At 31.6% G+C, this 25,505-nt stretch overlaps 1 protein-coding gene across 2 annotated transcripts; it reads right to left on the bottom strand.

The window, feature by feature from the left end:
• Positions 1 to 6,730: 6,730 nt before the first annotated feature.
• On the bottom strand, positions 6,731 to 10,792 carry LOC124922009 (transcription factor GTE12). 2 transcript variants are annotated; one of them, XM_047462727.1, is made up of 10 exons: positions 10,580 to 10,792; positions 8,357 to 9,276; positions 8,168 to 8,231; positions 7,957 to 8,076; positions 7,827 to 7,876; positions 7,656 to 7,737; positions 7,474 to 7,580; positions 7,310 to 7,376; positions 7,119 to 7,228; positions 6,731 to 7,030 (listed from the first exon to the last, which is right to left on the bottom strand). In XM_047462727.1, the coding sequence occupies exons 2-10, from the start codon at positions 9,194 to 9,196 to the stop codon at positions 6,896 to 6,898; spliced, it is 1,575 nt and encodes a 524-aa protein (XP_047318683.1). In that variant the 5' UTR covers positions 9,197 to 9,276; positions 10,580 to 10,792; the 3' UTR covers positions 6,731 to 6,895. The 2 variants fall into 2 exon arrangements, with proteins under 2 accessions (XP_047318683.1, XP_047318682.1); XM_047462726.1 differs by having other exon boundaries at positions 7,957 to 8,091.
• Positions 10,793 to 25,505: the final 14,713 nt, after the last annotated feature.

The following is a 25,505-nucleotide window of genomic DNA, read 5'->3' on the forward strand; positions in this document are numbered from 1 at the left end:
TCCATGTATAGGAACTGGATGATCAAACTTGACATGAAAATCCTCCCATAGTCTACGAAGCCATATGCACTCCTGTGCTGCGTGAGTTGATGCTTTGTATTCCGCTTCCGTTGTAGACAAGGATACCGATCCTTGTTTCCTACTACTCCAAGATATGCTAGTATTTCCACAAAGAAAAACAAACCCAGATGTGGACCTTCGATCATCTCGATCTCCAGCAAAGTCAGCATCTGCATATCCTTGCAAGACAAATTTCGCATCTTTCTCATATAGTAGACCAATATCTAGCGAGGTATTAATATACTTCAAAATTTTCTTCGCTTCTTCGAAGTGTGGTTTCCTTGGCTCCTGCATGTATCGACTCACCACTCCAACTGCATAAGCAATATCAGGCCTTGTTATAGTCAGATAAATCAAACTTCCCACAAGAGCACGATAAGGACGAGGATCTGGTAGACACGTTCCTTCGTCTCGACTAAGTCTGGGATTTACGTCGAGAGGAGTATAGCTCTTTTTTCCATCAGTCATACCAAAATTTTCTACCAACTTCTTTGCATAGTTGATCTGCGATACAAACAACCCTTTATCGAAATTTTCAATTTGCAGACCAAGGAAGGTTCCAAGTTCACCAAGCTTCTTCATCTCAAAACGAAGCGAGAGCTCATCTTGTAGACGAGCAACCTCATCATAGTTACTGCCCGTCAAGATTATGTCATCCACATAAAGAAGCACCACCACCATCTGTCCATGATTCTTCTTTATAAATAGACTTGAGTCGGATTCTGAAGCCTTGTACCCACAAAATTGAAGATATTCTGCAATTTTTCCATACCAAGCACGCGGGGCTTGCTTTAATCCATATAGTGCCTTCTTAAGTCTACATACCAACTGGGAACCATCAGTCTTCTCGAATCCAGGTGGTTGTTCCATATATATTGGACGATCAAGTTCTCCGTAGAGAAATGCATTCTTGACATCCAATTGCCACAACTTCCACCGAGAACTTGCTGCTAAGGCCAACACAGTGCGAATTGACGTCATCTTCGCAACTGGGCTGAATGTCTCCTCGTAATCTTCTCCATACTTCTGTGAGAATCCTCGAGCGACCAATCTAGCTTTGTATCGATCTATGCTTCCATCAGCCTTTCGCTTGATTCGATACACCCACTTACATGTGACTGTTTGAGTATCAGGAGGCTTCGGAACAACGTCCCATGTCTCATTCTTCTTGAGAGCATGCATTTCCTCCTCCATTGCTGTCACCCATTCTTTGACATTTTTTGCTTCATTATAAGAAGTGGGTTCCTCGTCGTCTATTGCGTTTGCCAAGAAACAAGAAAATGTTGTTACAAAATTATCATCCCTGAATCGACAGGGTTTTACTATGTTCCTTCTTGGTCGAGATTCCCCATTATGTTGTTGACTTGATTCTTCCTGATGTGGACTTCCTGGTAACCTTTCACCTTTGGCTCCTTCATCGACTGAAGTATCTTGAGCTAAGTCAGGGCTCCCCCTGTCACTATTATTACTACAGGAGCTTCCCGTAGACGTGGGAATGGGAAGATCAGTCTGAACAGTTTCTTCAACATCCTTCATATAGTACGAAGAAATTTCGTCGAAAACAACATCTCTCGACACAGTGCATTTGTGAGTTGACGGATCCATACACCGCCACCCTTTCCTTCTCTGGTCATAGCCGACAAACACGCATTTGACTGCCTTCGCATCCAATTTGGTCCTTCTCGAGTCTGGAATATGGACATAACAAGTTGATCCAAAAACTCGAAAATGTTTAACATTTGGCTTAAAACCAAAAAGCATCTCGAATGGAGATTTGAACTCATTTGGGCTAAGAGGAACTCGATTGATGACATGAGCAGCACAACCTTCTGCCCATAACTGCCTTGGTATATTCTTCATATGCAGCCAAGACTTACAAGTCTCTGTAAGGTGTCGAATCTTCCTTTCGGCTATCCCATTCTGTTGCGGGGTCTCGGGGCAAGAGAGTTCTCTTTTTATGCCATTTTGCCTACAAAACAGTTCAAACTCTTTTGAGCAAAATTCCCCACCATTGTCTGTCCGCAATACTCGAATTTTCCTTTCTTGTTCTCCTTCTACCGTCTCCTTGAACTCGAGAAATTTAGAGAACACTTCAGACTTTTCTTTCACAAAGTACACCCAAGTGAACCTGGAGAAATCATCCACAAACAACAGCATATATTTACTTCCCGAGTATGAGGCAGTTCGAGTTGGTCCCATCAAGTCACTATGAACTCGATCCAAAGGACCCTTACTTCTCGATACAGAGTTGTCGAAAGGAAGTCGATGAGCCTTCCCATATTGACATCCTTCACACACACTGCCCTCCTCAATTCTCAGATCTTCAGGTAGACCTTCGACAAGTTTCTTTCGAGACATAACACTGAGCTTAGTCATATTGACATGCCCAAGTCTTGCATGCCATAGAAAAGAGGTGCTTTTGTCGTTCACCCTTTCTATGTACGAATTTGAAGCTGAAAGGACAAAGAGATCATTTACCCGAGTTCCAGTGTGGACCACATCCGCCTTGATTTCTTTCACGTTCCTTAAGAACTTCACATCATTTGGACCAAACAACACCAAATTTCCAGCGTCTACAGCATTTGCAACCGAGAAGAGATTCTTCTGAATTCCTGGAACGTGGTAGACATTCTTCAGAGTAATAGATTCTCCTTTATCGCTTTCAATGACAACTGATCCTTCCTTTTTAACTTCGTGAACCGAGTTATCAGCCGTGACAATGCCAGCGCCCCCATTATGAACTCGACTCGACGAGAACACAGAACCATCTCCAGTAACATGATGTCCGCACCCTGAATCGACGATCCACCTTTGATCGATCTCCTGTTTATCATGAGAAGCCTCTGTTTTCTTTTCCTTCGAAGTCGTCACATCGACATGAAAAGCCTTGTCCCAGTCCTCCTCAACACGCTGGTTAGACTTTTCTCCGAAATTTGAACCAGCAAAATTTCCATTCAAATTTACTCGACAATCTCTCTTGAAGTGTCCAGTCTTTCCGCACCTGAAACACTTAACGGACTTCTTAGGAATATTTGAAGAATCTTGACCTGTTTCTTCCTTCTTCGACTTTCCCTTTTTCCAGCTCGATTTCTTCACGAACAACGCACTGTTCGACTCCTCCTTTATACTCGTTTCAGCCATTTGTGCGGCCAACGACTCTTGAGATGACAAGAGATTTTCAAACTCCTCGAGTGAAGGTTGTTGAGCCCAACCTTGAATCGAGGTGATGAATGGTGTATATTCGGGTCGAAGTCCTCGAACAATATGCCTCTTTGTTCGAGCCTCTGAGATTTTCTCATCTGGATTCAATAAAGAAATTTCTGAGCATATGTTCTTTACCTTAAGAAAGAACTCCGAGACAGATCCGATTTGCTTTGCGGCTGCCAACTCGTTTTCAAGCATCTGGAGACGAGCCTCGTTCTTCTTATTGAAAAGACGATCAAGCGTTTCCCAGATCTCACGAGCAGATCCACAACCGATGATGTGCTCAAACAGATTGTGGGAGATTGACCTCTTCAACACAAATTCTGCCTTCGCGTTGAGTCTCTTCCGCTTCTTCGATGCTTCCGCATTTTCAGCAACATCCTCAAGAGCTACATCATCATCGTCTACGACGATGTCCCACAAATCTTCCCCAACCAGGTACGATTCCATACAAGTTTTCCATATCCGGTAGTTTGACTGGTTTAACAACTCCAAACCGAGTCCAGCTACACGACCACCACTTTCCATATCGAATAACAACGATATCTTCTTCAACAATATTACCAAAGCTCTGATACCATGTAACGAAGTCACAACCAGGACTCGATGATCGAACAGTGAAGAATATATATGAAAGTGAATAGAAAATTTAGAGAATGAAAAGCAAAACTGGAATGAGAATCTGTCTATTGAAATTGATAGAAAAGAGTACGATTACAATCCTTAAATAAAATAAACATAACTAAGACTCTTAAACTAAGAGACATGAAGAGTCTCATTTATTAGATAATATCAAGAGTCTTGGACAATCCAAGAGGCTCTTTAACAACCAAAGACTCCTTAATTATTATTATTACTTTAATTTCTAACAATGACTTCTTTCAATAGGGAGAATTTGGTTTTTTAAGTTGTTCTACTAACCGAAGGAAGTGGATGAGAAGATCGATCACCATTTTTTCAAATGGTAATAATTATAGTATATGGATTGCATTTATAAGATAATTTTTTTTTGTTGTTGTCAAAACTTAATAAATTCAAGATTATTACTAAGTCGTTTTCGCTAACAGATTCTTAATTATAATGTGAAAATAAAATATATGCTCAAATGTCAATGATAAATCATTACTACTGAGAAGATCTATAGGAATTAGCCGGTGTGTTTATAGTATAAAAGAGATATAATATGAGGATAAAAAAATAAGTTTACTCTTTTAGTTAATAAAAATAAAAATATGAGTTTTAAAAGTTTTATATATATATAATTATTAATATTATTTATTATTACAAATGATTGTATTATCATTATTTAATATTTTAATTATTATATTTAATAATTACTGAAATTTAATTAAAATATAACTTAATTATAATTTAATTTTTTATGTGAAATATATTTCTTTAATTAAATGCTATTAATTCACTATAACAAAGTAAATACAGTAATGTATATATAAATAAATAATATTATTTATAATTTGTATAGAGTATAAGCTTCTAACAAAAATAAAAATATGTCAAACTCTCCTATAAAAAAATATTGTTATACAAGTTGTATTCTTAACCAAAAGCTACCACATTCATTGAATCATTTGAAATGCATAAAAGGTTAATATAAGAAACTAACACATAAAATCACGAAAACAACCAAAATCGAGGTTCAAAGTTTCTTTTAAGGTGGACTTTTTTGATTGATTATACTCTTTTCATATTTATCGCCCTAAAGATCAAACTACAATCCTAATAAAAAACAATCAATCCTTGAACAAATCAACAAATTAAACTAGCTTATTAGACACCAATTGAAGAGATTGACACAAAATTAAATAGGTCTCATAAAAAGCCAAAATCATATAAAAGTATGAATAGCTCCACTCTCCTATCAATTATAGGGCTTGTTTGAGTTGGACCAATAATAGTTTATAAACATGTGCACTCAACTTTTGATAATTTTTATAAAAATTGAAATGATTTCTTCCATATATGCATGTCACATCTCAAAGCACTAGCTTATCATATATGTATCAAGCAATTGCAAAATATTTACAATAGAATAAACTATATATATCGGAGTTAGTTGGAGCACACCTAACAAGTTCTTGTTATTGATATATATCACTTGAAAATATTATTTTATATAGTATTGGTTTCATTATATTCATTGTCAAACCCATAAAATTTACAAAATTGATTGTCCTAAAGCTTTCTTTTTTTAATTTGTTATAAGATAATGTATATTGAAGTTGTATTAATCATTGTAATAGAATCATATCTACAGTCAAACACAAAGATTGAACATGCTGACTTAAGATATGTCAATTTTCTATTGGCTTTTTTGTTGCAATATTTTAGTGGATCAACTTGAATTTTATTTTTTAAAAGTTGCTAAATATATATTTTAAATTTTTTGATTAAATTAAGAAAAGAAAAGGTGGAATAATTAATGATCTTAGATGTCGATTCACTGATTAAATCAGATAAACATTTAAAAAAACCTGTTGGTGGGTTGTTGAAGGAGCGAAAACAATGTGTTTTCCTACTCCACTCATAAAGAGAATAAAAAATAATGATTACTGATTACATGATTTAAACAAGATTGTTATTAGTTAATTTAATAAAAGAAATGAAAAATATCTACATTATCTTTTTTTCTTATGAAAAATTAATTCTCATTAAATTAAATAAAAAAAATTACATATAGAACATTAATTTACAAATAATAAAAAAATAACATCTATAAAAATTAAATGAACTAAATAAAATTTTAGATGAAAAATAATACAAATTAAAAAAATTAAAATTTTATTGGAAATTATATAAAATCTTGAATAACTCCAAAGAGTAATTTATTTTAATTTTATAACAATGAGTGATGAAAAATAATAAGTCGAGCGAGTCAATAAAGCGTGGTTGAAAGAATATCTGTTCAAAATTCTAAGTCACAATGAATTTTGTCTTTGCCCGATAGTTGGGAAGAAACGCAAAAAAAGATTGTCAAATGATAATTGTCTACATCAAAATAACGATAATTCTAAAAAAATAATTAAAAATACGACAGGTACGAACTTGAAAAATAATCTTCAACACGATTGGAATGTATAAACAGCAGACGACGTATTGTTCGAATTACAAAAATCTAAGAAGTCAATTCTTATAAATAAAATATCGCATTTTGATGAAAAGAAAAGGCAATACTAGAAAGTCATAAAAGGACAATGAACATAATGATCTCTCAACTTTTATATACCTTTTAAAAAAATAAATCATTAAACAATAATTAAAACATTAATATTGAAGGATTTGTTCATGTACATAGCTAATTAGCTAGAATGTCTATTTACTTGAAAAAAATATCCTTGTAAATCTTACAGGATGAAAATCAAACCATAAACCTTTAATTTTGTAATTACACATTTCAAATATTAATATGTAATGACAGTTCTAGCTGTTTGAGTATGTAGTATATATAAAACATTTACAATCTAAATGATATTTAGAAATAACATGGGAAGCTATATTTCCTATTGAAAAGAAATTTATAGAGTAACAAAAATTGCAACCTCTACCATTATTGTCATATACTATTGCCTGGCTGCATCATTTAAAAATAAAAATGTATTCCCCTTAATAAATGTTAATCTCTCTTAATAAACAAACCAAGACTCTGCAACAACTTTCTACCACTCCAAGGATCAGATAGTGAGCAATTGAACGATTTCTCAAATTCTTTGAAATTGTAAAGGTTATCGTCTGGCTCTACTCTATTCATCTGCGCACCCAAACAAACAAACAAATTCCCGGTTACAATTCTTTGTTCTAAACAAGACTATGAATAATGAATGAATGAATGAATGTACCTTATCCAATGCCAGCCTTGAAGCTTGCCTAGCAGATTCTATTTCTTTCTTCCTTTGCATTTCCAATTTAGTTTTATTTGCTCTTATTTCATCTTCTATTTTCTTCTTCTCTGCAAAGTTTCAAATAATCCATTTTTAAGAGAAACAAGCTCCATGTTTCTATGCAGTTATACAAAATAAATTAAACAAACCTATTTGTTGTTGCCTTTCCAATTTAGACTTCTCCTTTTGAATCTTGACTGGATCAGCTTTATCGCCCTGAGAATCAAAATCAAAAGATTTAATTAATAAAAGGCGGCAGCAGCAGCAGCAGCAGAGATAGTTGTGATACAATACAGAAAGTTGAGAGTCTTACATGCATTGTTTTCACAATAAGGTTCGAATAACGGGCCAATAGCATTGCAGCACGGAGAGCCTTCTTTGGTGACACTGGGAGTTGAACAACCTCAGTGGAGTTCATGTCTAACAACACGTGCAAATTTGGTAAGTCGTAGCTTGTAAAACAAAGACAACAGCAATTTGTTAACACTAGTTCACCTAAAGAAGAAGCATCGTCACCGTCAGAATCTGGGACTGGCTTGATGTTTTCTGATACTGACATGGATTTTGGTTTGGAATCCTGCATCAATAGAGATACTTTAACAATAATGTTTTTAACACAATTAATTAAATACAGACTTTAAGCTTTAACAAGAAACTATTTTATACCCTTCTCAAGGCACCAACATCATGTCCTCCAGATCTTTCAGAAGATAAATCTGAATCAAAGAAATATGAAAATAAGAAAGTGTGTTCCTCAATAAATGTTTATTAGGGAAGGAGCAAAGGCAAAACTAACCACTTGAGAAGGCATGGGCGCCATTATTTTGGAGGTGGCATTGGCATTTCACGCTACGACAAGAAGCACAAACAGGGACTAACTTTGTAGACCGTTTAGCATTCTCAAGGCACGGAGAGGCTTTATTACCAACATCTATGTCAAGAACATATTTGCAATTAGCTCTCATAAAGAGCCACACAAAGTAGAAATCTACTCTGGCGTTTCATACCTTTGTGGACAATACTTCTCTCTCGCTGTTTCCGGCAATCTTCTCGCATCTTCAAGGGCTTGGTCTGAGTCCATAAATAACAAATATCATCAAAGGCTAATCAAATACAAATTAATATTAGAAATGGTGCAATTCATTTTGAAACAAACAAGAACAATTATTCACATATGCTTATTAGCAATTACTCACTGTTGCCGGCTTTCCAGTGAAGGAACTATTATTATTTTTCCGTGAAATGTTAGCATCCATTTCTTTTCCACATTGCTTGAGCACAAAACTTGGGTGCTCTAGATCTTGATCTTCATCTTGATTCCACTTTGCCTCAAGAGATCTCCATCTAGTATCAAACATATGGTTTATTTCCTTGGCCGCAATATGAACCTGATTGTCTGGAGGGTTATACAAAATAGCATTTGAAAAGGTAAGCCTGACATCAGCTTCAAACTCTTCAGCACTTGAGTAAGCATGTTTCTCTAATTTGGCTAGCACAGTTCCCAGATCCATTGGTTTAGTGACAATAGAGAAATAATCTGGAATATTCAGCTTCACTGGATCAACAGGCTGGTTGAAAATCCAACCGTAGGGATGACTCCTAAGTTGTTTCAAAATGCTAGAACATTGTATACTCATATTACGTCTTAACTTCCTTCTTTTCTCCTTTTGGTTACATCCAAAACCTGGTTGCCTGCGTTTACGAGAACCCAAGACTAATGCAGGAGAATTCATGTTGGTATCATCATAAGAAACAAATACTTTCCCATTGCTCCTCTTTGACTTATCGGTCTCAGAAATAACATCGTAACATTTCTCTCTAACTTGAGGAAAGGATTCAGGTCGCTTTTTTGGAATTCTAAGCTTATTCTTCTCAATATCTTCATAAGAAGACACAGATATATGCCCATTTCTCCTCTTTGACTTTTCATTCTCAGAAATAGCATCATAACATTTTTCTCTAACTTGAGGAAAGGGTTCAGATCGCTTCATTGGAATTCTAAGCTTCTTCTTCTCGATATCTTCACTATAAGTCATTCTCAATCATAAGTAGCATAGACAGGATCTACTTTCTCTAGTCACCAATAGCCAACGGGCACCAGGAACGATACGTGTACCTGAAAGAATTAATTTGTCACTTGCTGGAAACTAATGTTTACCATAAAATAAGAAATAAGAAATTGTATCCGATGGCATCCATATATTTCTATTTATCCCAATTTTTTCTTTAGCAGAGGTAAGCTGATGCACCAATAACCTTTACTCGACTAGGCAAAATAACTGTGAAATATAAAGTTATCAAGCCTAACTAAAAATTACAGTAATAGATGCCTAGATTGAACAAGACAAGTCACAAAAAGCTAAGAGTAGACACTCCAATACTGTGGAAGAAACTAAAGTAAAAATGCAGGTTAGTCATTAATTCTCCATTCTTCTTGACTAAGATAAATTAAGGAGAGCCATGAAACATAAACAAAAGAGTACATTGTTTTCCTTGTAAAGTATACATGTAGCAAGAGATTGCTCTTTTATTAATGATACAATGATAAGGCAGTCATGCACACTGGGTTTCAAAGTGTATTATTTTATGTTGTAATAATCCATGTTATGTAAAAAGAGTGATATATGGAATTCTCAACACTGGGAATTTTATTTGTTACAAAACATATTGATCTGTGATCAACAATTTAATATGGGAAAAAAGCTGAATAGGGATTGGCGGTAAGAGACAATCTTATTGACAACATGGATTCGTACTCCTAAATGTAAGTAGCTCATTACATAATCAGGACAGGGTCATGTTGTTTGATGTTCGGGTTATCGACCAACAAATAGGAAATCAGGGTCTTGAAAAATTAAAGCATGCAGGCTATTTTTACACACCAAAAGTTTGAAGAGGAAAAGCTTGTTCTTCCATATTATTTTCAAGTCTATAAGCATTTCAGGATATAAAAAAAGTGTTAGCAGTGTTAACAATTTCTCTAAATTATACTCTAAAGAGACTTGTTAAAGGTTTCGAATTCTGACAGACAGAATGTTCAGAGACGGAAGACAAGTAAACAAGAGATAAATGTAGACGATTTTGTTGTTAGAAGAGAAGTACTCAAACAATAAATTCCCAATTAACCTATGATCTTGGTTATTAATTACTTTCTATTGGAAATATTAAGATGATCCAATTTAGAAAATTGACATGACAATACTAAAACATTTAATGCTACAGAAACCTTTACTTGATTGGATCATCATTAAACCGAAAATTCCACAAACATCGTACACAATTCTAGTTTTAATTGCATACAAATTACAAGTTATATAGATTACAACCAGAAGTTATACACCAAACCCAGATCACAATCGCGAGAAACGGGGTTACTTCTCTAAGAGCACAAATAAAAAGATGAAATTAGAAGAACCCACCTCAGAATTGTCAGGCAAAACAAGAAATCAGACGTCGTCGGAGATGGAGTGACGAAACCCACGAGCGAAGAATCCTAGATCTCTCGTCGTCGTCGTCGAAGGAAGAATGGAAGGAAGGAAGGAAATCGAATAAGACCTGCTAGCTAGCTAGGGTTTAGATTTCGGCTAAAAGACGGCTGAATGGGGTTTAACACAATGATTAACCTCTCTCTCTCTCATATAACGGAATATCCAAATTCATCGGAAGTTCCGTTTTTTAGGCGATTACCGCGTGCCCTCCCTCAGATCGCTAAAACGCAGAGTTTGACCAATAATTAATTAATTAATTAATCTAAATCAATTAATAACAATAAAATAATACTTTTATTTATATATATATATATATATATATATATATATATATATATATATATATATATGCTAGAGATGAGAGAAAAACTAAGGTTTTATTGGTCGAGTTAATTAAGATCATTATAATTATATATTAATATATAATTAATTAATTATAATTATCTTAATTATCTTCACCGATAAAATAAAATAAAATAAATTTATAACTAATTATAATATATTTAGTTTCCTTAGTTAATTTATTTCATTTAATATAAAAAAAATTATTATATATATTTAAAAAATATTATAACTTTTTTTTATCATTATTAATATTAATATTTTTTAAATATAAAGAATTAGTTAGACCTTGTTTGATTCAGCTTTTAAACGCTGAGTTTGGACGTTTGTTTAACAAGTTGCTACATTAACTTTACGTAATAGTTCACGCATTTTTACGTTTAAATTCAATTTTCTATTTATTTACGTAATAATTCACGCATTTTTACGTTTAAATTAAATTTTCTATTTATCTCCCTCAGCAACATTTAAGCTTATAATCTCAGTTTTTTTATTTTTTTTATTCATTTTCTCATCTATTTCATTAATTTCTAATTACTTTATTCATTCTCTCTTATTTATTTAATCTTTTTATGATTATTTTATTCATTCTCTCTTATTTATTTAATCTCTTTTTAATCATTTTATTCATTCTCTTATCTATTTCATCTATTTTTAATATTTTTATATATTTAAATAAAATTATTATAATAATAAAATATATATTTAAATATATTTTTGTTTATTATTTATAATATATATATATATATTAATATATAAAATAATTAAGCAAAATATGAAATATAAATACACTTTAATTTTTTTTAATTTATAAATATAGTTTAAAATCTTTAATTAATTATCTAAAATACATCATTATAATTGAGAAAAAATTAAAAATTGAACCGACCTAAATGAACTATACAAGACAGAGGATGAAAGGGCAAAAAAATATAATTGATAATTAAAAATAGTAATTTTCAAATAAAAGAGTGAATTCTGGAAATTTAAAAATATTTTTAGATATTTTATATGTTTTTTTATATTATATATATTTAATATATTTAAAAATATATATTTATAAAAAATAATATATTAATATCATTTATTTTAAAATATATTATATTTTAATTTAAATCATTTATTAATAGTTAAAATTATATATTAACAAAAATTAATATTTTAATATAATTTATTTTCAAAAAAATTATTCTTTAATTTTAATTTAAATGTATTTATTAATATTTAAAATTAAATTAATATATATAATATTAGTTATTAAATAATATTATAAATAAAAAATAAATAAGTAGAGTTTGACCAAATCGCAAGCAGCTGCCTCGGCATTCAAATTAGGTCATACCGGTGCAAATTAAATAAAATAAAATAATATTTACACATATATTAATATTTTATAAAATAAAATAAATCTATAATTAATTATAATATATTTAGTTTCCTTGGTTAATTTATTTCATTTATTATATATATTTAAAAAATATTATAATTTTTTTTATCGTTATTAATAATATTATTATTTTTTAAATATAAAGAATTCGTTAAGCCTAACGGCCTTGTTTGATTCAGTTTTTATATGTTGAGTTTGAAGCTGTTACATTAACTTTATTTAATAAACTCATCTAAAAAATTATAATCAAACATATTTTTACGTTTAAATTCAATTTTTTCTTTATCTCACTCATGAGCGTTTAAACTTATTTTTTATTCATTCTCTCATTTATTTCATTAATTTCTAATTCCTTTATTCATTCTCTCTTATTTATTTAATCTCTTTTTAATCATTTTATCATTCTCTCATCTATTTCATCTATTTTTAATATTTTTATATATTTATATAAAATTATTATAATAATAAAATATATATTTAAATATGTTTTTATTTATTATTTATAATATATATTTTTTAATATATAAAATAATTAAGTAAAATATGAAATATAAATACACATTATTTTTTTTAATTTATAAAAATAGTTTAAAATTAAACTAGCTTTAATTAATTATTTAAAATATATTATAATTGAGATGAATTGAACCGACGACCCTGATACTAAAGAGGATGAGAGGGGCAAAAATATAATTGATAATTAAAAATTGGGTTGAAAGAGAGTGTGGAAAAGTGAAAATATATATAATAATAATAAATTATTTTTCTTTATTAAATGAATCATCTAAAATAAATTTTAAAAAAATTAGAAATAAAAATAGAGAGAAAATAGTAATTTTCAAATAAAATAGTGAATTCTGGAAATTTTAAAATATTTTTAGATATTTTATATGTTTTTTTATATCATATTATATATATTGAATATACTTAAAAATATATATTTATAAAAATTAATATATTAATATCATTTATTTTAAAATATATTATATTTTAATTTAAATCATTTATTAATAGATAAAATTATATATTAACAAAAATTAATATAATTTATTTTCAAAAAAATTATTCTTTAATTTAAAATTATTTATTAATATTTAAAATTAAATTAATATATATATATATAATATTAATTATTAAATAATATTATAAATATAAAAAATAAATAAATTGGGGATATAAGTTGAATCAAACCTACCCAAGCTTAACGATTAAATAAACTGAAATCGTATCAAATATACCTCTAGCGTCAATAAACTAAACTAAATCAAACTAGTTCTTAATCGTTATTATATATATATATATATATATATATATATATATATATATATATATATATATTAATAAAATTAAATAAAATATATATACATGTGAGTTTTGTTGCTGCTGTGTTACACAAATTTTTATTTGTAGTTAAGCATTATTATTATTAAAATTATTTTATAACATAAATTTTATTTGTGCAAATTAAATAAAAATATATAAAATAAAATAAAATAAATCTACAACTAATTATAATATATTTTATTTTCTTAAACCATTCCAACTCACAAACTCATTCTTAATTTCAAAATGCAATAAACTGTCACATTTCATTGTATTCAACATTAAATCTATACAAACTTTTATATTCTTATATAGGTTAGAAAAGGAAAGATAATCCTAATTATAAGGAATATGATAATTATATCATATTTATTTTAATTATTGATGTAGATATTATTTAATATCTTTAATGTCCTTTGCAAACAAGCAAAACAAAACAGGGTGGCACACACTATGAGCTTGTCACGAAGGGAAGCAAACCTTGATGACGACAAACCCTTAGTAAGATTATCTGCAATTTGATCTTCAGTTGTGACGTACTTTATGATAAGAGATTTCTCAGTTACTTGTTCCTGAACAAAATTAAAGTCAATTTCAATATGTTTTTACGAGCATGAAAAACTGGATTGACAGCAAAAAAATGTTGCACCAATGTTATCGCACCATAAGATAGGTGGAGTAGAAAGAGGACTCCGAAGTTTACCAAGAAGTGATTGAAGCCAACCAAGTTCAACAGTAGCATGAGCAAGTGCTCTATATTCTGATTCGGTGCTTAATCTTACAAAAACATGTTGTTTTTTGAAATTCCATGATATGAGGTTGTTGCTTAAGAACACACAATAACCGGTAATCAGAGTACGCAGTTAGTGTAAAGTTTGTGATTGGACATATTTGTAGACCATGACGAGGAGTGTGACGAAGATAGCGTAAGATATGTTTGACAGCTGCCAATGTGTGGTAGTTGGTGTTTGAATAAATTGACAGGCTCGATTGACAGCAAAAGCTAGTTATGGACGTGTGAGTGTAAGAAATTGGAGAGCACCAATAATACTACGATAAATAGTGGGATCACTTAGAGGGTCACCATCATGGCGAGATAAAGAAGACCCCGAAGCTACTAGAGTGTGTAAGGATTTGGATTGATGCATGTCAGCACGTGTGAGTATTTCTTCTATATATTTGATTTGAGAAAGAAAGAGACCATTTGATGTACAAGTGACTTCTAAGCCGAGAAAATAGTGTAGTGGACCCAAGTCTTTGAACGAAAAGGTATCCTTGAGGCGTGTGATTGTTTCAGATATAAAAGATGAAGAATTGCTAGTAAAAATAATATTATCAACATAGACCAAAATATAGGCAATGACGTTTTCCAAGTAATATAAGAATAAAGAAGTATCAGACTTAGATTTCAAAAAACCTAAAGAGTGAAGTGATGTTTGAAATGTAGAATGTCATGCACGTGGGGCTTGTTTAAGACCATAAATTGCTTTATGAAGATGACATACATGATCTGAAAATTCAGAATGCACGAACCCATGAGGTTGTTCCATGTATACTTCTTCATTAAGATGTCCATGAAGGAAAGTATTGCTAACATCGAGTTGATGTATAAACCATTTATAAGTAATAACTAGTGATAGAATGATGCGGATTGTAGTTGGTTTGACTATTGGACTAAAACTATCACTATAATCAATGCTGGATTGTTGATGAAAACCTTTAGCAACAAGGCGAGCTTTATATCTTTCAATTGAACCGACTTTTTCTCGTTTGATTTTAAACACTCATTTGCATCCAACAATATTGCATTGAGAGGATCTCGGGACAAGTGACCATGTATGATTATTTATGAGAGCATTAAATTCTGAAGACATAGCCTAACGCCAATTATAATCTTTATGGGCTAAGGAAAAACATGTTGATTCAATAGCGGAAGCAATAATAGAGTTGGCCACTGGTGTCTCAGATCGTGCTTGAGAACGTGTTAACATAGGGTGTGTTGAGCATGTCGGAGCACTTTGTAGAGAATTCGATACAATTTATATCCCTGTCGATAGAGGTGCATGTGTTGTGTTATCCGATGATGATGTAGAGGGTGGTACCATTGAAGTAGAAGGTGTCATCACTTGAGAAGGGGGTATTATTATTGGAGTAGGATTTGGTACTACCGAATGATTCACCTCAAGTGGTATTTGTGAATGATCCTTTATCTTAGAGAATGATGAAGCAAATATTGTATTAAATAATGTAGATGGTGGTGTTGATCTAGTTGATGAAGCGAATGGGTATATAGATTCATTGAATGTAACATGACGAGAAATATATACGCGACATGAAGGAATATGTAAGCACTTGTATCCTTTTTGAACAAGGCTATAACCCAAGAAAACGCATAATGTAGATCTAAAATCCAACTTGTGTTGATTATAAGAACGTGTGAGTGGATAACACACACATCCAAACGTCTTAAGAGATGCATAATCCGGTAGCTTTTTAAATAAAACCTCAAAAGGTGATTGTTTATTTAAAATAGGAGTGGGAATCCTATTAATAAGATAAGTTGCTGTCAAAAATGCATCATCCCAATAAGTGTAAGTATGCTCGCATTAGCTAAAATGATAAGACTTGTTTCAGTTATATGACGAATTTTGCGTTCAGCAACACCATTTTGTTTCCTTGTGTGTGGACATGAAAAACGATGGTGAATTCCGTGAAAATCTAGCAAATTAGTGAGATTCCGATACTCACCACCTCCATCTGTTTGTAAAGTTTTAATTTTCCGATTAAATTGATTTTCAACTAAATTTTTAAATTTAATAAAAATATTTAGTACATCAGATTTTCTAGCTATTGGATAAATCCACGTATATCTGCTATAATCATCCACAAAATAAACAAAAAATCGATAACCCAATGAAGTAGTTAACGGAGCAAGTCCCCAAACATTAGAATATATCAATTCAAGAGGAGACGTAGTTTTGGAAACTGATGTAGAAAATGGTAATTTGTGAGTTTTTCCAGCATAACAAGTTTCACAAAACGTAAATGTACTACTACCAATTAAAGGTAATGAAAACAAGAAATAACATAAGAAGATGTCATAGATGATGAATGTCCCAAGAGTTGGTGCCAAATAGTAGCTGGTGAACGAACACTTGTGAAAACTTGAATTTGATGATGAGAATATGATGATGAGAATATGATGGTGGTACAAGACAATATAGACCTCCTCTTAGTGTCCCACGAATTAACTCATCTTTCATATCCTGGTCCTTAACAACACAATAAATTGGGTGAAACTCAAAAAATATATTATTATCAGTCGAAAAACGAGAAACACTTAACAGGTTCTTAGTGGTGTCAGGTACATGAAGAATATTTTGAAATTTTAGTGTTCTCTCATTATTAGGAATGAAAGATTCTCCAATATTAGAAATAGATAAGGTCATATCATTTCCAAAAGTAATATTTTCCGTACCTTGATAAGGAGAATGAGTATGAAGATTGTTTAAGTCAGATGTCAAATGCTCCGATGCACCAGAGTCTGGATACCATGAGGGGTCTAATATAGAGGCAGACGACGCCATCATTGTTGATGGAGTAGATTATTTTGGTTCATATCGATGATAACAATCATTTGCTTGATGGTCATAACGATTTTAAATTTGACAAATAAGATGATATTTGCAATTTTCAGCTACATGACCTGTTTTTTCACAATTCGTACACTTTGATCGATTTCCACCATTTCGGTTTCCTCAAAAGTTTCCATCAGTTTTTTGTTTGTTATTTATTTGGGTTAAAATTTGTGACCCAGATGAGTTCTGATTATTCTTTGGCCAACTGTTACCATATGACTCATTACCAACATTTGGCCCACTGTCATTAGGTTTAGATGTCTCAACAAAGGAAGAGATATTATGAATTTTACCTCCAAAAAAGATGTTGTGGATGAAAGATGTGGAGCATGAAAACTAGTAGGTGTTCGATTATTGTTCCGATTCTTATTATTGTGATTTTGACGACCATGTGCTACGATTTTGACGACCATGTGCTACGTTAGCCACTAGAGCACCAAACAATGTGGACTTAATGTATCTTTGTTCGTGAGTCAATAGGTGGCCAGTGAGTTAATCAACTGATATTGATTCAATTCAAGTGGTTAGGGCGACAATCAGGTTTTCATATTCAGGTCCTAGTCCTCCGAGAATATGGGCTACAAGATGATGATCTAGAATCGTTTCACTAGTTAGTGCAAGAGAATTTTCATTATTCTTCTTCATATGTAGATAATCGTTCATCCCATTGTTTCCTTTCTTTCTTGTCTGTAATTGCATTCTTAATTGTATAAGTCTCGCTTGAGATTGAGAAGCGTACCTTTTTCTCTAACGTTACCCACAATTTGTGCGTTGTGTCTATATTGGGGCCGACGATTTGTGTGAGAATTGAATCTGATAGTGTTGATTAAAGCCAAGAGAGTATTTTCTTGTTCTTCCCAAACTTCAAATACAGGATTGTCAATTTGTTCACCATTGTTGTCAAAGATTTTCTTCATCAGGATCTTTGATTCTTGAATAAATTTGTTGAATTTATAACCCTTGATTATTGGCATGATTTGAGATCGCCATATCATGTAGTTTTGTTGATACAACTTTAACGATGCAATCTGCGGAAAGTTGATAATGGTTGGAGGATTCGCCATTGAATCGATTCAGAGAGTTTTCCCTTTTTATTTGCTCTGATACCATGAAGAATTTAATAAAGAAGCGAGAAAGTATTTAGAATGAGGGAGAGAATGATGTGTTACTACATCACTGGTTAGAAAAAGGATAAAATGTGAGAAAAGAGAGAAATTTTGTTATTTTTTTTTGTTAATCAATGCACGTCATTCCCTCCATCATTTTCTCTCTTAAATTCTCTCTCCCAATTATTTCTCATTATAAAATTATAAAAAATATATTAACTATATCTTAATTATAAAAATATAATAACTATATCCTATTTATTTTAATTATTGATGTAGATATTATTTAATATCTTTAATAATCTCTAAAAACTCATTTCTAAACAATATTCTTAAAATTATTTCTTTCTTATACTAACTTTTTAACTTCACATATTTAACTTTAATATTTTCTTATTCATTTAATAAAATTAATTATATATCAATAATTCATACACATAATATATTAAAATAAATATTATTAAGAAAAAATAATAAGTTTTATATTTATTCTTAAAGTAAAAATATAAAATAAATTATAAAATATAAAATATAAATAAATTAAATAAAATTTCAAATATAATATAATTTAATAATTTAGTTATGCAATTAAAAATATTATAGTTTTTTATTTTAAAAGTAAAAATATATAAGTTAAAAGATTAATTTACATATATACAGTTATATATAAAATAAATTTAGGACCAATTTAAAAAACTATCCAAAATATGGAAATGCATTTGTGAATAACTTACGGTTGTAGTAGTTAATTTATTTCATTTATTATAAATAATAATATATTACATATATTTAAATAATAATATATTACATATATTTAAATAATAATTTATTTTATTATTAATATTATTATTATTTAAATATAACTAATTAATTAATCATTATATATATATATATATATATATATATATATATATATATATATATATATATATATATATATATATATATATATATATATATATATGAGTTTTGTTGTTGCTGTGTTACACAAATTTTTATTTGTAGTTAAGCATTATTATTATTAAAATTATTTTATAACATAAATTTTATTTGTGCAAATTAAATAAAAAATATATAAAATAAAATAAATCTACAACTAATTATAAAATATTTTGTTTCCTTAGACCATCTTCAACTCACAAACTCATTCTTAATTTCAAAATGCAATAAACGTAACACATTAAACAGTATTTCATCTCCAATCCAAAAACTCATTTCCAAACAATATTCTTAGAATATTTATTTCTTACATTATTAACTTTAACTTCACATATTTAACTCCAATATTTTCTTTTATTTATATATAAATGCTTAATTTTTAAAGTGTCTGAATTGTCGGATCGATAATTGTGGTTAATTTGGATATATATGTGAGAGCAAATGAATACTTGGGTTGGATTGTCGGTTGACCCGCACATAAACTTTTTTTTGGAGGGAACAGATTAGTGTCATTTCATTAAAAAAAACCCAAAAGAGAAAAAAAAATACAAAAGTTTAAGATTAGATCTAGACAATTTGTAGATTTGACAATGAAACAATAATTGAATTACAGACAACAACAACAATCAATTAGCGCCTACAGCGTTTTTACTTTTATTCTACTTGTGACCTTCTCAAACGAAATATCCCATATCTGACAAATCTTTCTATTCTCTTCATTCCTTTCAAATCCTCTTCAGGATTGAATGAGTGCATTTTCATCTGAAGTTATATTTTTCCAAATATCTTTAACGGTTCTACTTCTTCCACTGTGAGTTCTTGAATTTCTTTTTTTTCCAGATATTGTAGATTACTGCTTCAAAGTAGCATTTCAAAATACTTACATAGAAGGATCTTCCTTTTGCTTTATTCTTCATCCACTTTTGGATTTCTTCCCATATTCTTGGAAAGTTGATGATGTTCATGTTTGTAGCATACATCCTCCAGATTTATATTACAAAAGGGCATTCCCTAAATAAATGGTTTATGCTTTCCTCAACTCTCGAACATATGACACAGTTGATATCAGAAATGTTTATATATTTTCGAATTTTGTCTTTTGCTGTCAATCTTTTCCTGTATTCCAGCCAGAGAATAAATTGGTGACGATGAATAATCTTTGGAGACCATACCACATTATGTCAATCTACCTCCTATCCTCTTGTTCTAACCATTTCTTATGTCTTTCCTGTAATAAACTTCTCATTGCTTTCTGTTTTCCAGCATATTTCATCATTAATTTCATTGAGTTGTTTCTACCTCATTAGGTTTAGGATTCTATCACCTTCTGGAATACGCCTCAAAAGTGAATCACATTTACCTTCATAGACGTCTTTAAATGAGTATTTGATGTATTCTCTTCTAACTCTGTTTTCTTGCATTTCTTCTTTGAATATAATGGGAATATTATCCAACCAATGATCATACCAAAATAGTACCCCTCTTCCGTTTCCAATTGTGGTTTTCACCATTTGAAAGACATCTTTTCTTGTTTTTATGATTTTCTTCAATGACCATGTCATTCTTTCATTGATGCTTCGTGTCCAGATATTTTGCTCTTCTTTCATAAATCTTGTATGCACTCATTTGACCCATAGGGAGTCCGCTTTTTACTCCAACTCCCATAAGCTCTTGATGGTGAGGGCTTTGTTCCATTCAGCACAATTTTTTATTTCTAGCCGCACATAAACTTAAAACGGTTAAAAATAAAATTTAAAATGTTATAGGTATGGTTCGAACAACCTAACAAAACAAATACAATCTTTTAACCAACTAGGCTAATAACATTTTATATTTTAAATTCAACACCAAATTTGATGAACGTGGGACATTTTAACAATATAAGTTCAACTTTTTAACTAACTAATCTATATATATAATGATGCTTAATTTTTAAAATGTCCGGATTGCCGGGTTGAGAGTTGTGATTAATTTAAATATATATGTGAGAGTAAATGGATACTTGGGTCGAATTGTAGGTTGACCCACCCATAAATATTTTTACCGTAAAAAAATTTTCACGATTTTTTATATTATTACTCATGCAAATACACGAGATACATGTTAATTTATTTAATAAAATTAATTATATATCAATAATTCGTACACACTTAATGTATTAAAATAAACATTAATATTAATAAAAAATAATATATTTTTATATTTATTTTTAAAATAAAAATATAAATTTTAAATAAATTAAATATAATTTTAAATATAATTTAATTATACAATTAAAAATATTATAACTTTTTATTTTAAAAGTAAAAAAATAAATTGAAAAGATCAATTCACATTATAGATATATAAGGTTATATATAAAATAAAAAATAAATAAATTTAAGGGCATTTTAAAAAACTTTCCAAAATAGTAGTTCAGATCTTCTGCTACCGATTGCCGTGTTCCCCTGTGGCGGACCAATCAGATTGCAGCATTATTATTTTAATAATAAATCAATCTGGGCAGGAGACGGAGGGAGGGAGAATCCGGAATCCGGGTTTAGGCCCGGGCTCACACCAGACGCCGTTAACGGAAGCGCCTGTTAACGCCAGGAAATAATATAATATTCATATGATAAACAGATAAGATATCTTCGCTCCGGGACCGTGTCAGAGGGGAGGGTGAGATACGATGGGATCGAAGATCTACACGCCCGTTGCAATGACCCTCATGTAAACCCCCCATACCCACCCATGAGAAGACCGCCTGCCGTTCATGAAAATACACTTACACGTCTATGTAAAGACCGAATTGACAGGGATATTATATTTACGTTTATTAAATATTAATTTAATTTATTAAAAAACACATGCAGCGATATAATATTCGCTTCAATTAATTCAATCTTTTTTTTCATGGATTTTATATTTCCATTTATTAAATATTAATTCAATTAATTGAAGATGACATGCAGCAACCGAACAATTCTTCGCCTCAATTACTTTTCTATTTTTTTCCTTTTTTTTATTTCCTTTTTTTTGGCTGGAGACCTTCATGAGCGAAGATATATTTGCTTCAATTAATTCTAATAAAAACCTCATGTAAAACCCCCCTACCCACACATGAGAAGACCGCTTGCCTACCATGTAAAGACACTTACCCGTCTATGTAAAGACCAAAATGACATGGATTTTATATTTCCGTTTATTAAATATTAATTCAATTAATTGAAGATGACATGCAGCAACCGAACAATTCTTCGCCTCAATTACCGGCTAGAATTTTTTTTAGATTTTTAATTTTTTTCCGTTTATTAATAAATGTTAATTTAATTAATTTAAAATGACAATCAGTAAACGACCAAATATTCGCTTTAATTTTGTTTTTCGAGTAGACGATTGAAAGCGAAGATTTCTTCTTTTCAAATATTTTTAGCCTGACGTTCATGTAAAACCACCTCCCCTCCCATGAGAAGCCAACTTGCCTGTCATGTAAATTCACTTACCCGTGCATTTACATTCCGCGAATAAATCTTCGCTTCTATGAATAGTTTTTATTTTCCATTTATTTTTATTAATTTTTTATGAATTTACGATATCGAACGAATATTTATTCGCTTCCATGACTAGTTGATATAATTTCAATTTCCCGCTATAAGCCAACTCTCCCTCAATTTCATTTTCATAAGCAACTGTTCATATTCTTCTCTCTCTATCTCCCGGCGATAATCCAAACACTGAACGTCGAAACCCTAGATATTTCGTTTATACTACAAGGATTTCTTCTGAACATGTCGGGTAACCAAGGCAACAACATGGAAGTGGATCATCCCATCGACTCCCGAGAGGTCGTCTTGCAAGTTTGTAGGAGCATAAACGAAAACGAAACTGCACCCACTCCGGCATCCAACGTCAATCCCAGCAATAAACCAGAGAGGTATGTTAATCTTATTGTGTTTATACTAATTTTACACATGTTTATTCAATTTATTTCGTATAATACTGATTTATGCTATCCCACCAAAATTAATGACTTCGAGGACATATGAAAGGAAGAGGAAGAGAAATCCGAAGACGAATACTAAGTCGTCATCGACTGCTGAATCAGTTTCCACAGTTGCTGTCGAAGCTACTGATGTTGCTGCATGTACTGATGAGATTTTACCACCACCTTTTCCCCCTAAAAAAAACCAAATGTTATTCCTACCTCCACTCCAACAGTCGATGAAGAGTTACCAGAACCACCCCCAGAAACCACTAATATTTCTCCGTCTACTACCCCATTTGATGAAGAGTTTCCCCCATCTCCCCAAAAAACCAAAACCATCAAGAAACGTAAACTGACATTTCTAACCAGATCATCACCTCATGGCCTCGCTCAACTCATTCCTAAATTGAGCGTAGAACAGAGGGAAGCCATGAAGGAAATCGGGTTTGGTTCTCTTCTTACAATGGGCGTCTCCAAGTGCCTGGCTCATTTTTCCAGACACGTAATCCAATGTTTTGACCCGGATAAGAGTTCTCTGGTATTGTCCAACGGTGATGAGATCCGTATCGATGAAGATCTCGTACAGCTCGTGATGAACCTCCCTAGAGGGGCAATGAACGTAGTCGAGTCCGTTGGTTTGGACAAGACTAAGGACCCTGATTATTTTAATTTCTTGAGGGATTGGAAGACCAGATGGACCGGGGAAGACTCAAAAGCTCCCGAAACACTTTCTATGATCCCCAAGATATTAAGTAACACAAGTGCAGACAACGATTTCAAAATAGACTTCGTTGTCTTTGTTGTCTCTAGTTTTTTATGTCCTGTTCAAAATTCACGAGCCAGGTAAACATGTATTCAAACATATTATATATCTAATTGTATTTGTGAATACTGACAAATGTATTTTTTTCATTTCAGGTTCAAAATTCTCAAATCCTTAATGGAGGTTGATAACATAAAGGAACTGAACTGGTGCCACTTTACACTACAACGATTGGTTGACAGTGTAAGAAGTTGGAAAGAGAAAGCAAGTAAAGATAAAAATCCATATTTCGATGGACCTATAACCCTTTTATCGGTAAGTATTGTTGTCTCTCTTATATATGATTTATAGATATGTAATATTTTCTAACATGTTTCCCACTCCTTTACTCCAGATTTGCTACCTAGATGGTGTTTTTGTGGAAGGTGAACGTATCCCCTACGAAAGAAAATTTCCAATTATCTCCTGTTGGGATGACGTCACCGTGTTAGAGTTTACTACCTTAGAAGTTCGTGCCGGTGGTTTTGGGCTGGGCAGGGCAAGGGCGCGCCTAGCAGTTAAACAACCCGAGAATCCAGTTGACTCGGTTGAACTAAAAGAAGACGATAATGAGGTATGTGGAAACTATAAATTGACTCTCATTGTTCTTTATTATCCTGTTTTCAAGATTAATGATCTCTGTTTTTCATAATGTACAGATGTTGACATCCAAAATCCTGCAAACTTTTAAAGATATAGCCCAACAGCTGAATTACCTATCAGGGGAGTTGGAGAAACGCAACATCTATCCGAAGCCCTTTTTTGAGGCCGGTTTCCTGAACCTCAGAGAGTCTGAAGGCTTCATGAAACACTTGAAGGTGGTGATCGATGGTCCGGTTCATGTAGGTGTGGAAGATCCTACAAGGGATGCACTTGGGGACACTTTACAGTGTGCGGGCTTGAAAGTCAATAGTCCCCGGGTTGATTACACATGTCAGACTGCAGTGGAGGACCATGCAGACAATCCACCAGCACAGGCTGAACTGAATGATTTTGAGGATGCAGTGATGTCAAATCAAGAAAATCCATCAAATCATGTTGAACAGAATGATCTCGATGTTGTCGTTCTGCCCAATGAAGCTCCGTCACCCCCTGTTCAACCGAAATCTTTTGAGGATGTACGTGAGGACATTGAAGATGAATCACTCCTTGTTGAACAGGAAGATGTAGAGGCTATATTTCAGCACAGTCAAGCCAAGTCACCCCCTCCTCAGCAGGACGAACATGAGGATTCATTTCTGCCCAACAAAGATGACTCACCCAGTGTTGAACCAACTGATCATGAGGGTGAATGGAAGGAACCGGATGGGGCACACAAAGTGCAGACAACCACTGTTGAAGACGATGATCAGG

The sequence above is a fragment of the Impatiens glandulifera genome, chromosome 1 (genome assembly GCF_907164915.1).
Source record: "Impatiens glandulifera chromosome 1, dImpGla2.1, whole genome shotgun sequence".
NCBI lineage: Eukaryota > Viridiplantae > Streptophyta > Magnoliopsida > Ericales > Balsaminaceae > Impatiens > Impatiens glandulifera.

What these genes read in the sequence shown, in the direction of transcription:
- LOC124922009 (XM_047462726.1), bottom strand. Translation starts at nt 9,196, where the DNA reads ATGACTTATAGTGAAGATATCGAGAAGAAGAAGCTTAGAATTCCAATG. An exon ending in CGCCCATGCCTTCTCAAGTG is followed by an intron (nt 7,877 to 7,956) that starts GTTAGTTTTGCC and finishes TCTTTGATTCAG; the next exon opens with ATTTATCTTCTGAAAGATCT. An exon ending in GGAAAGGCAACAACAAATAG is followed by an intron (nt 7,229 to 7,309) that starts GTTTGTTTAATT and finishes GAAACTTTGCAG; the next exon opens with AGAAGAAGAAAATAGAAGAT.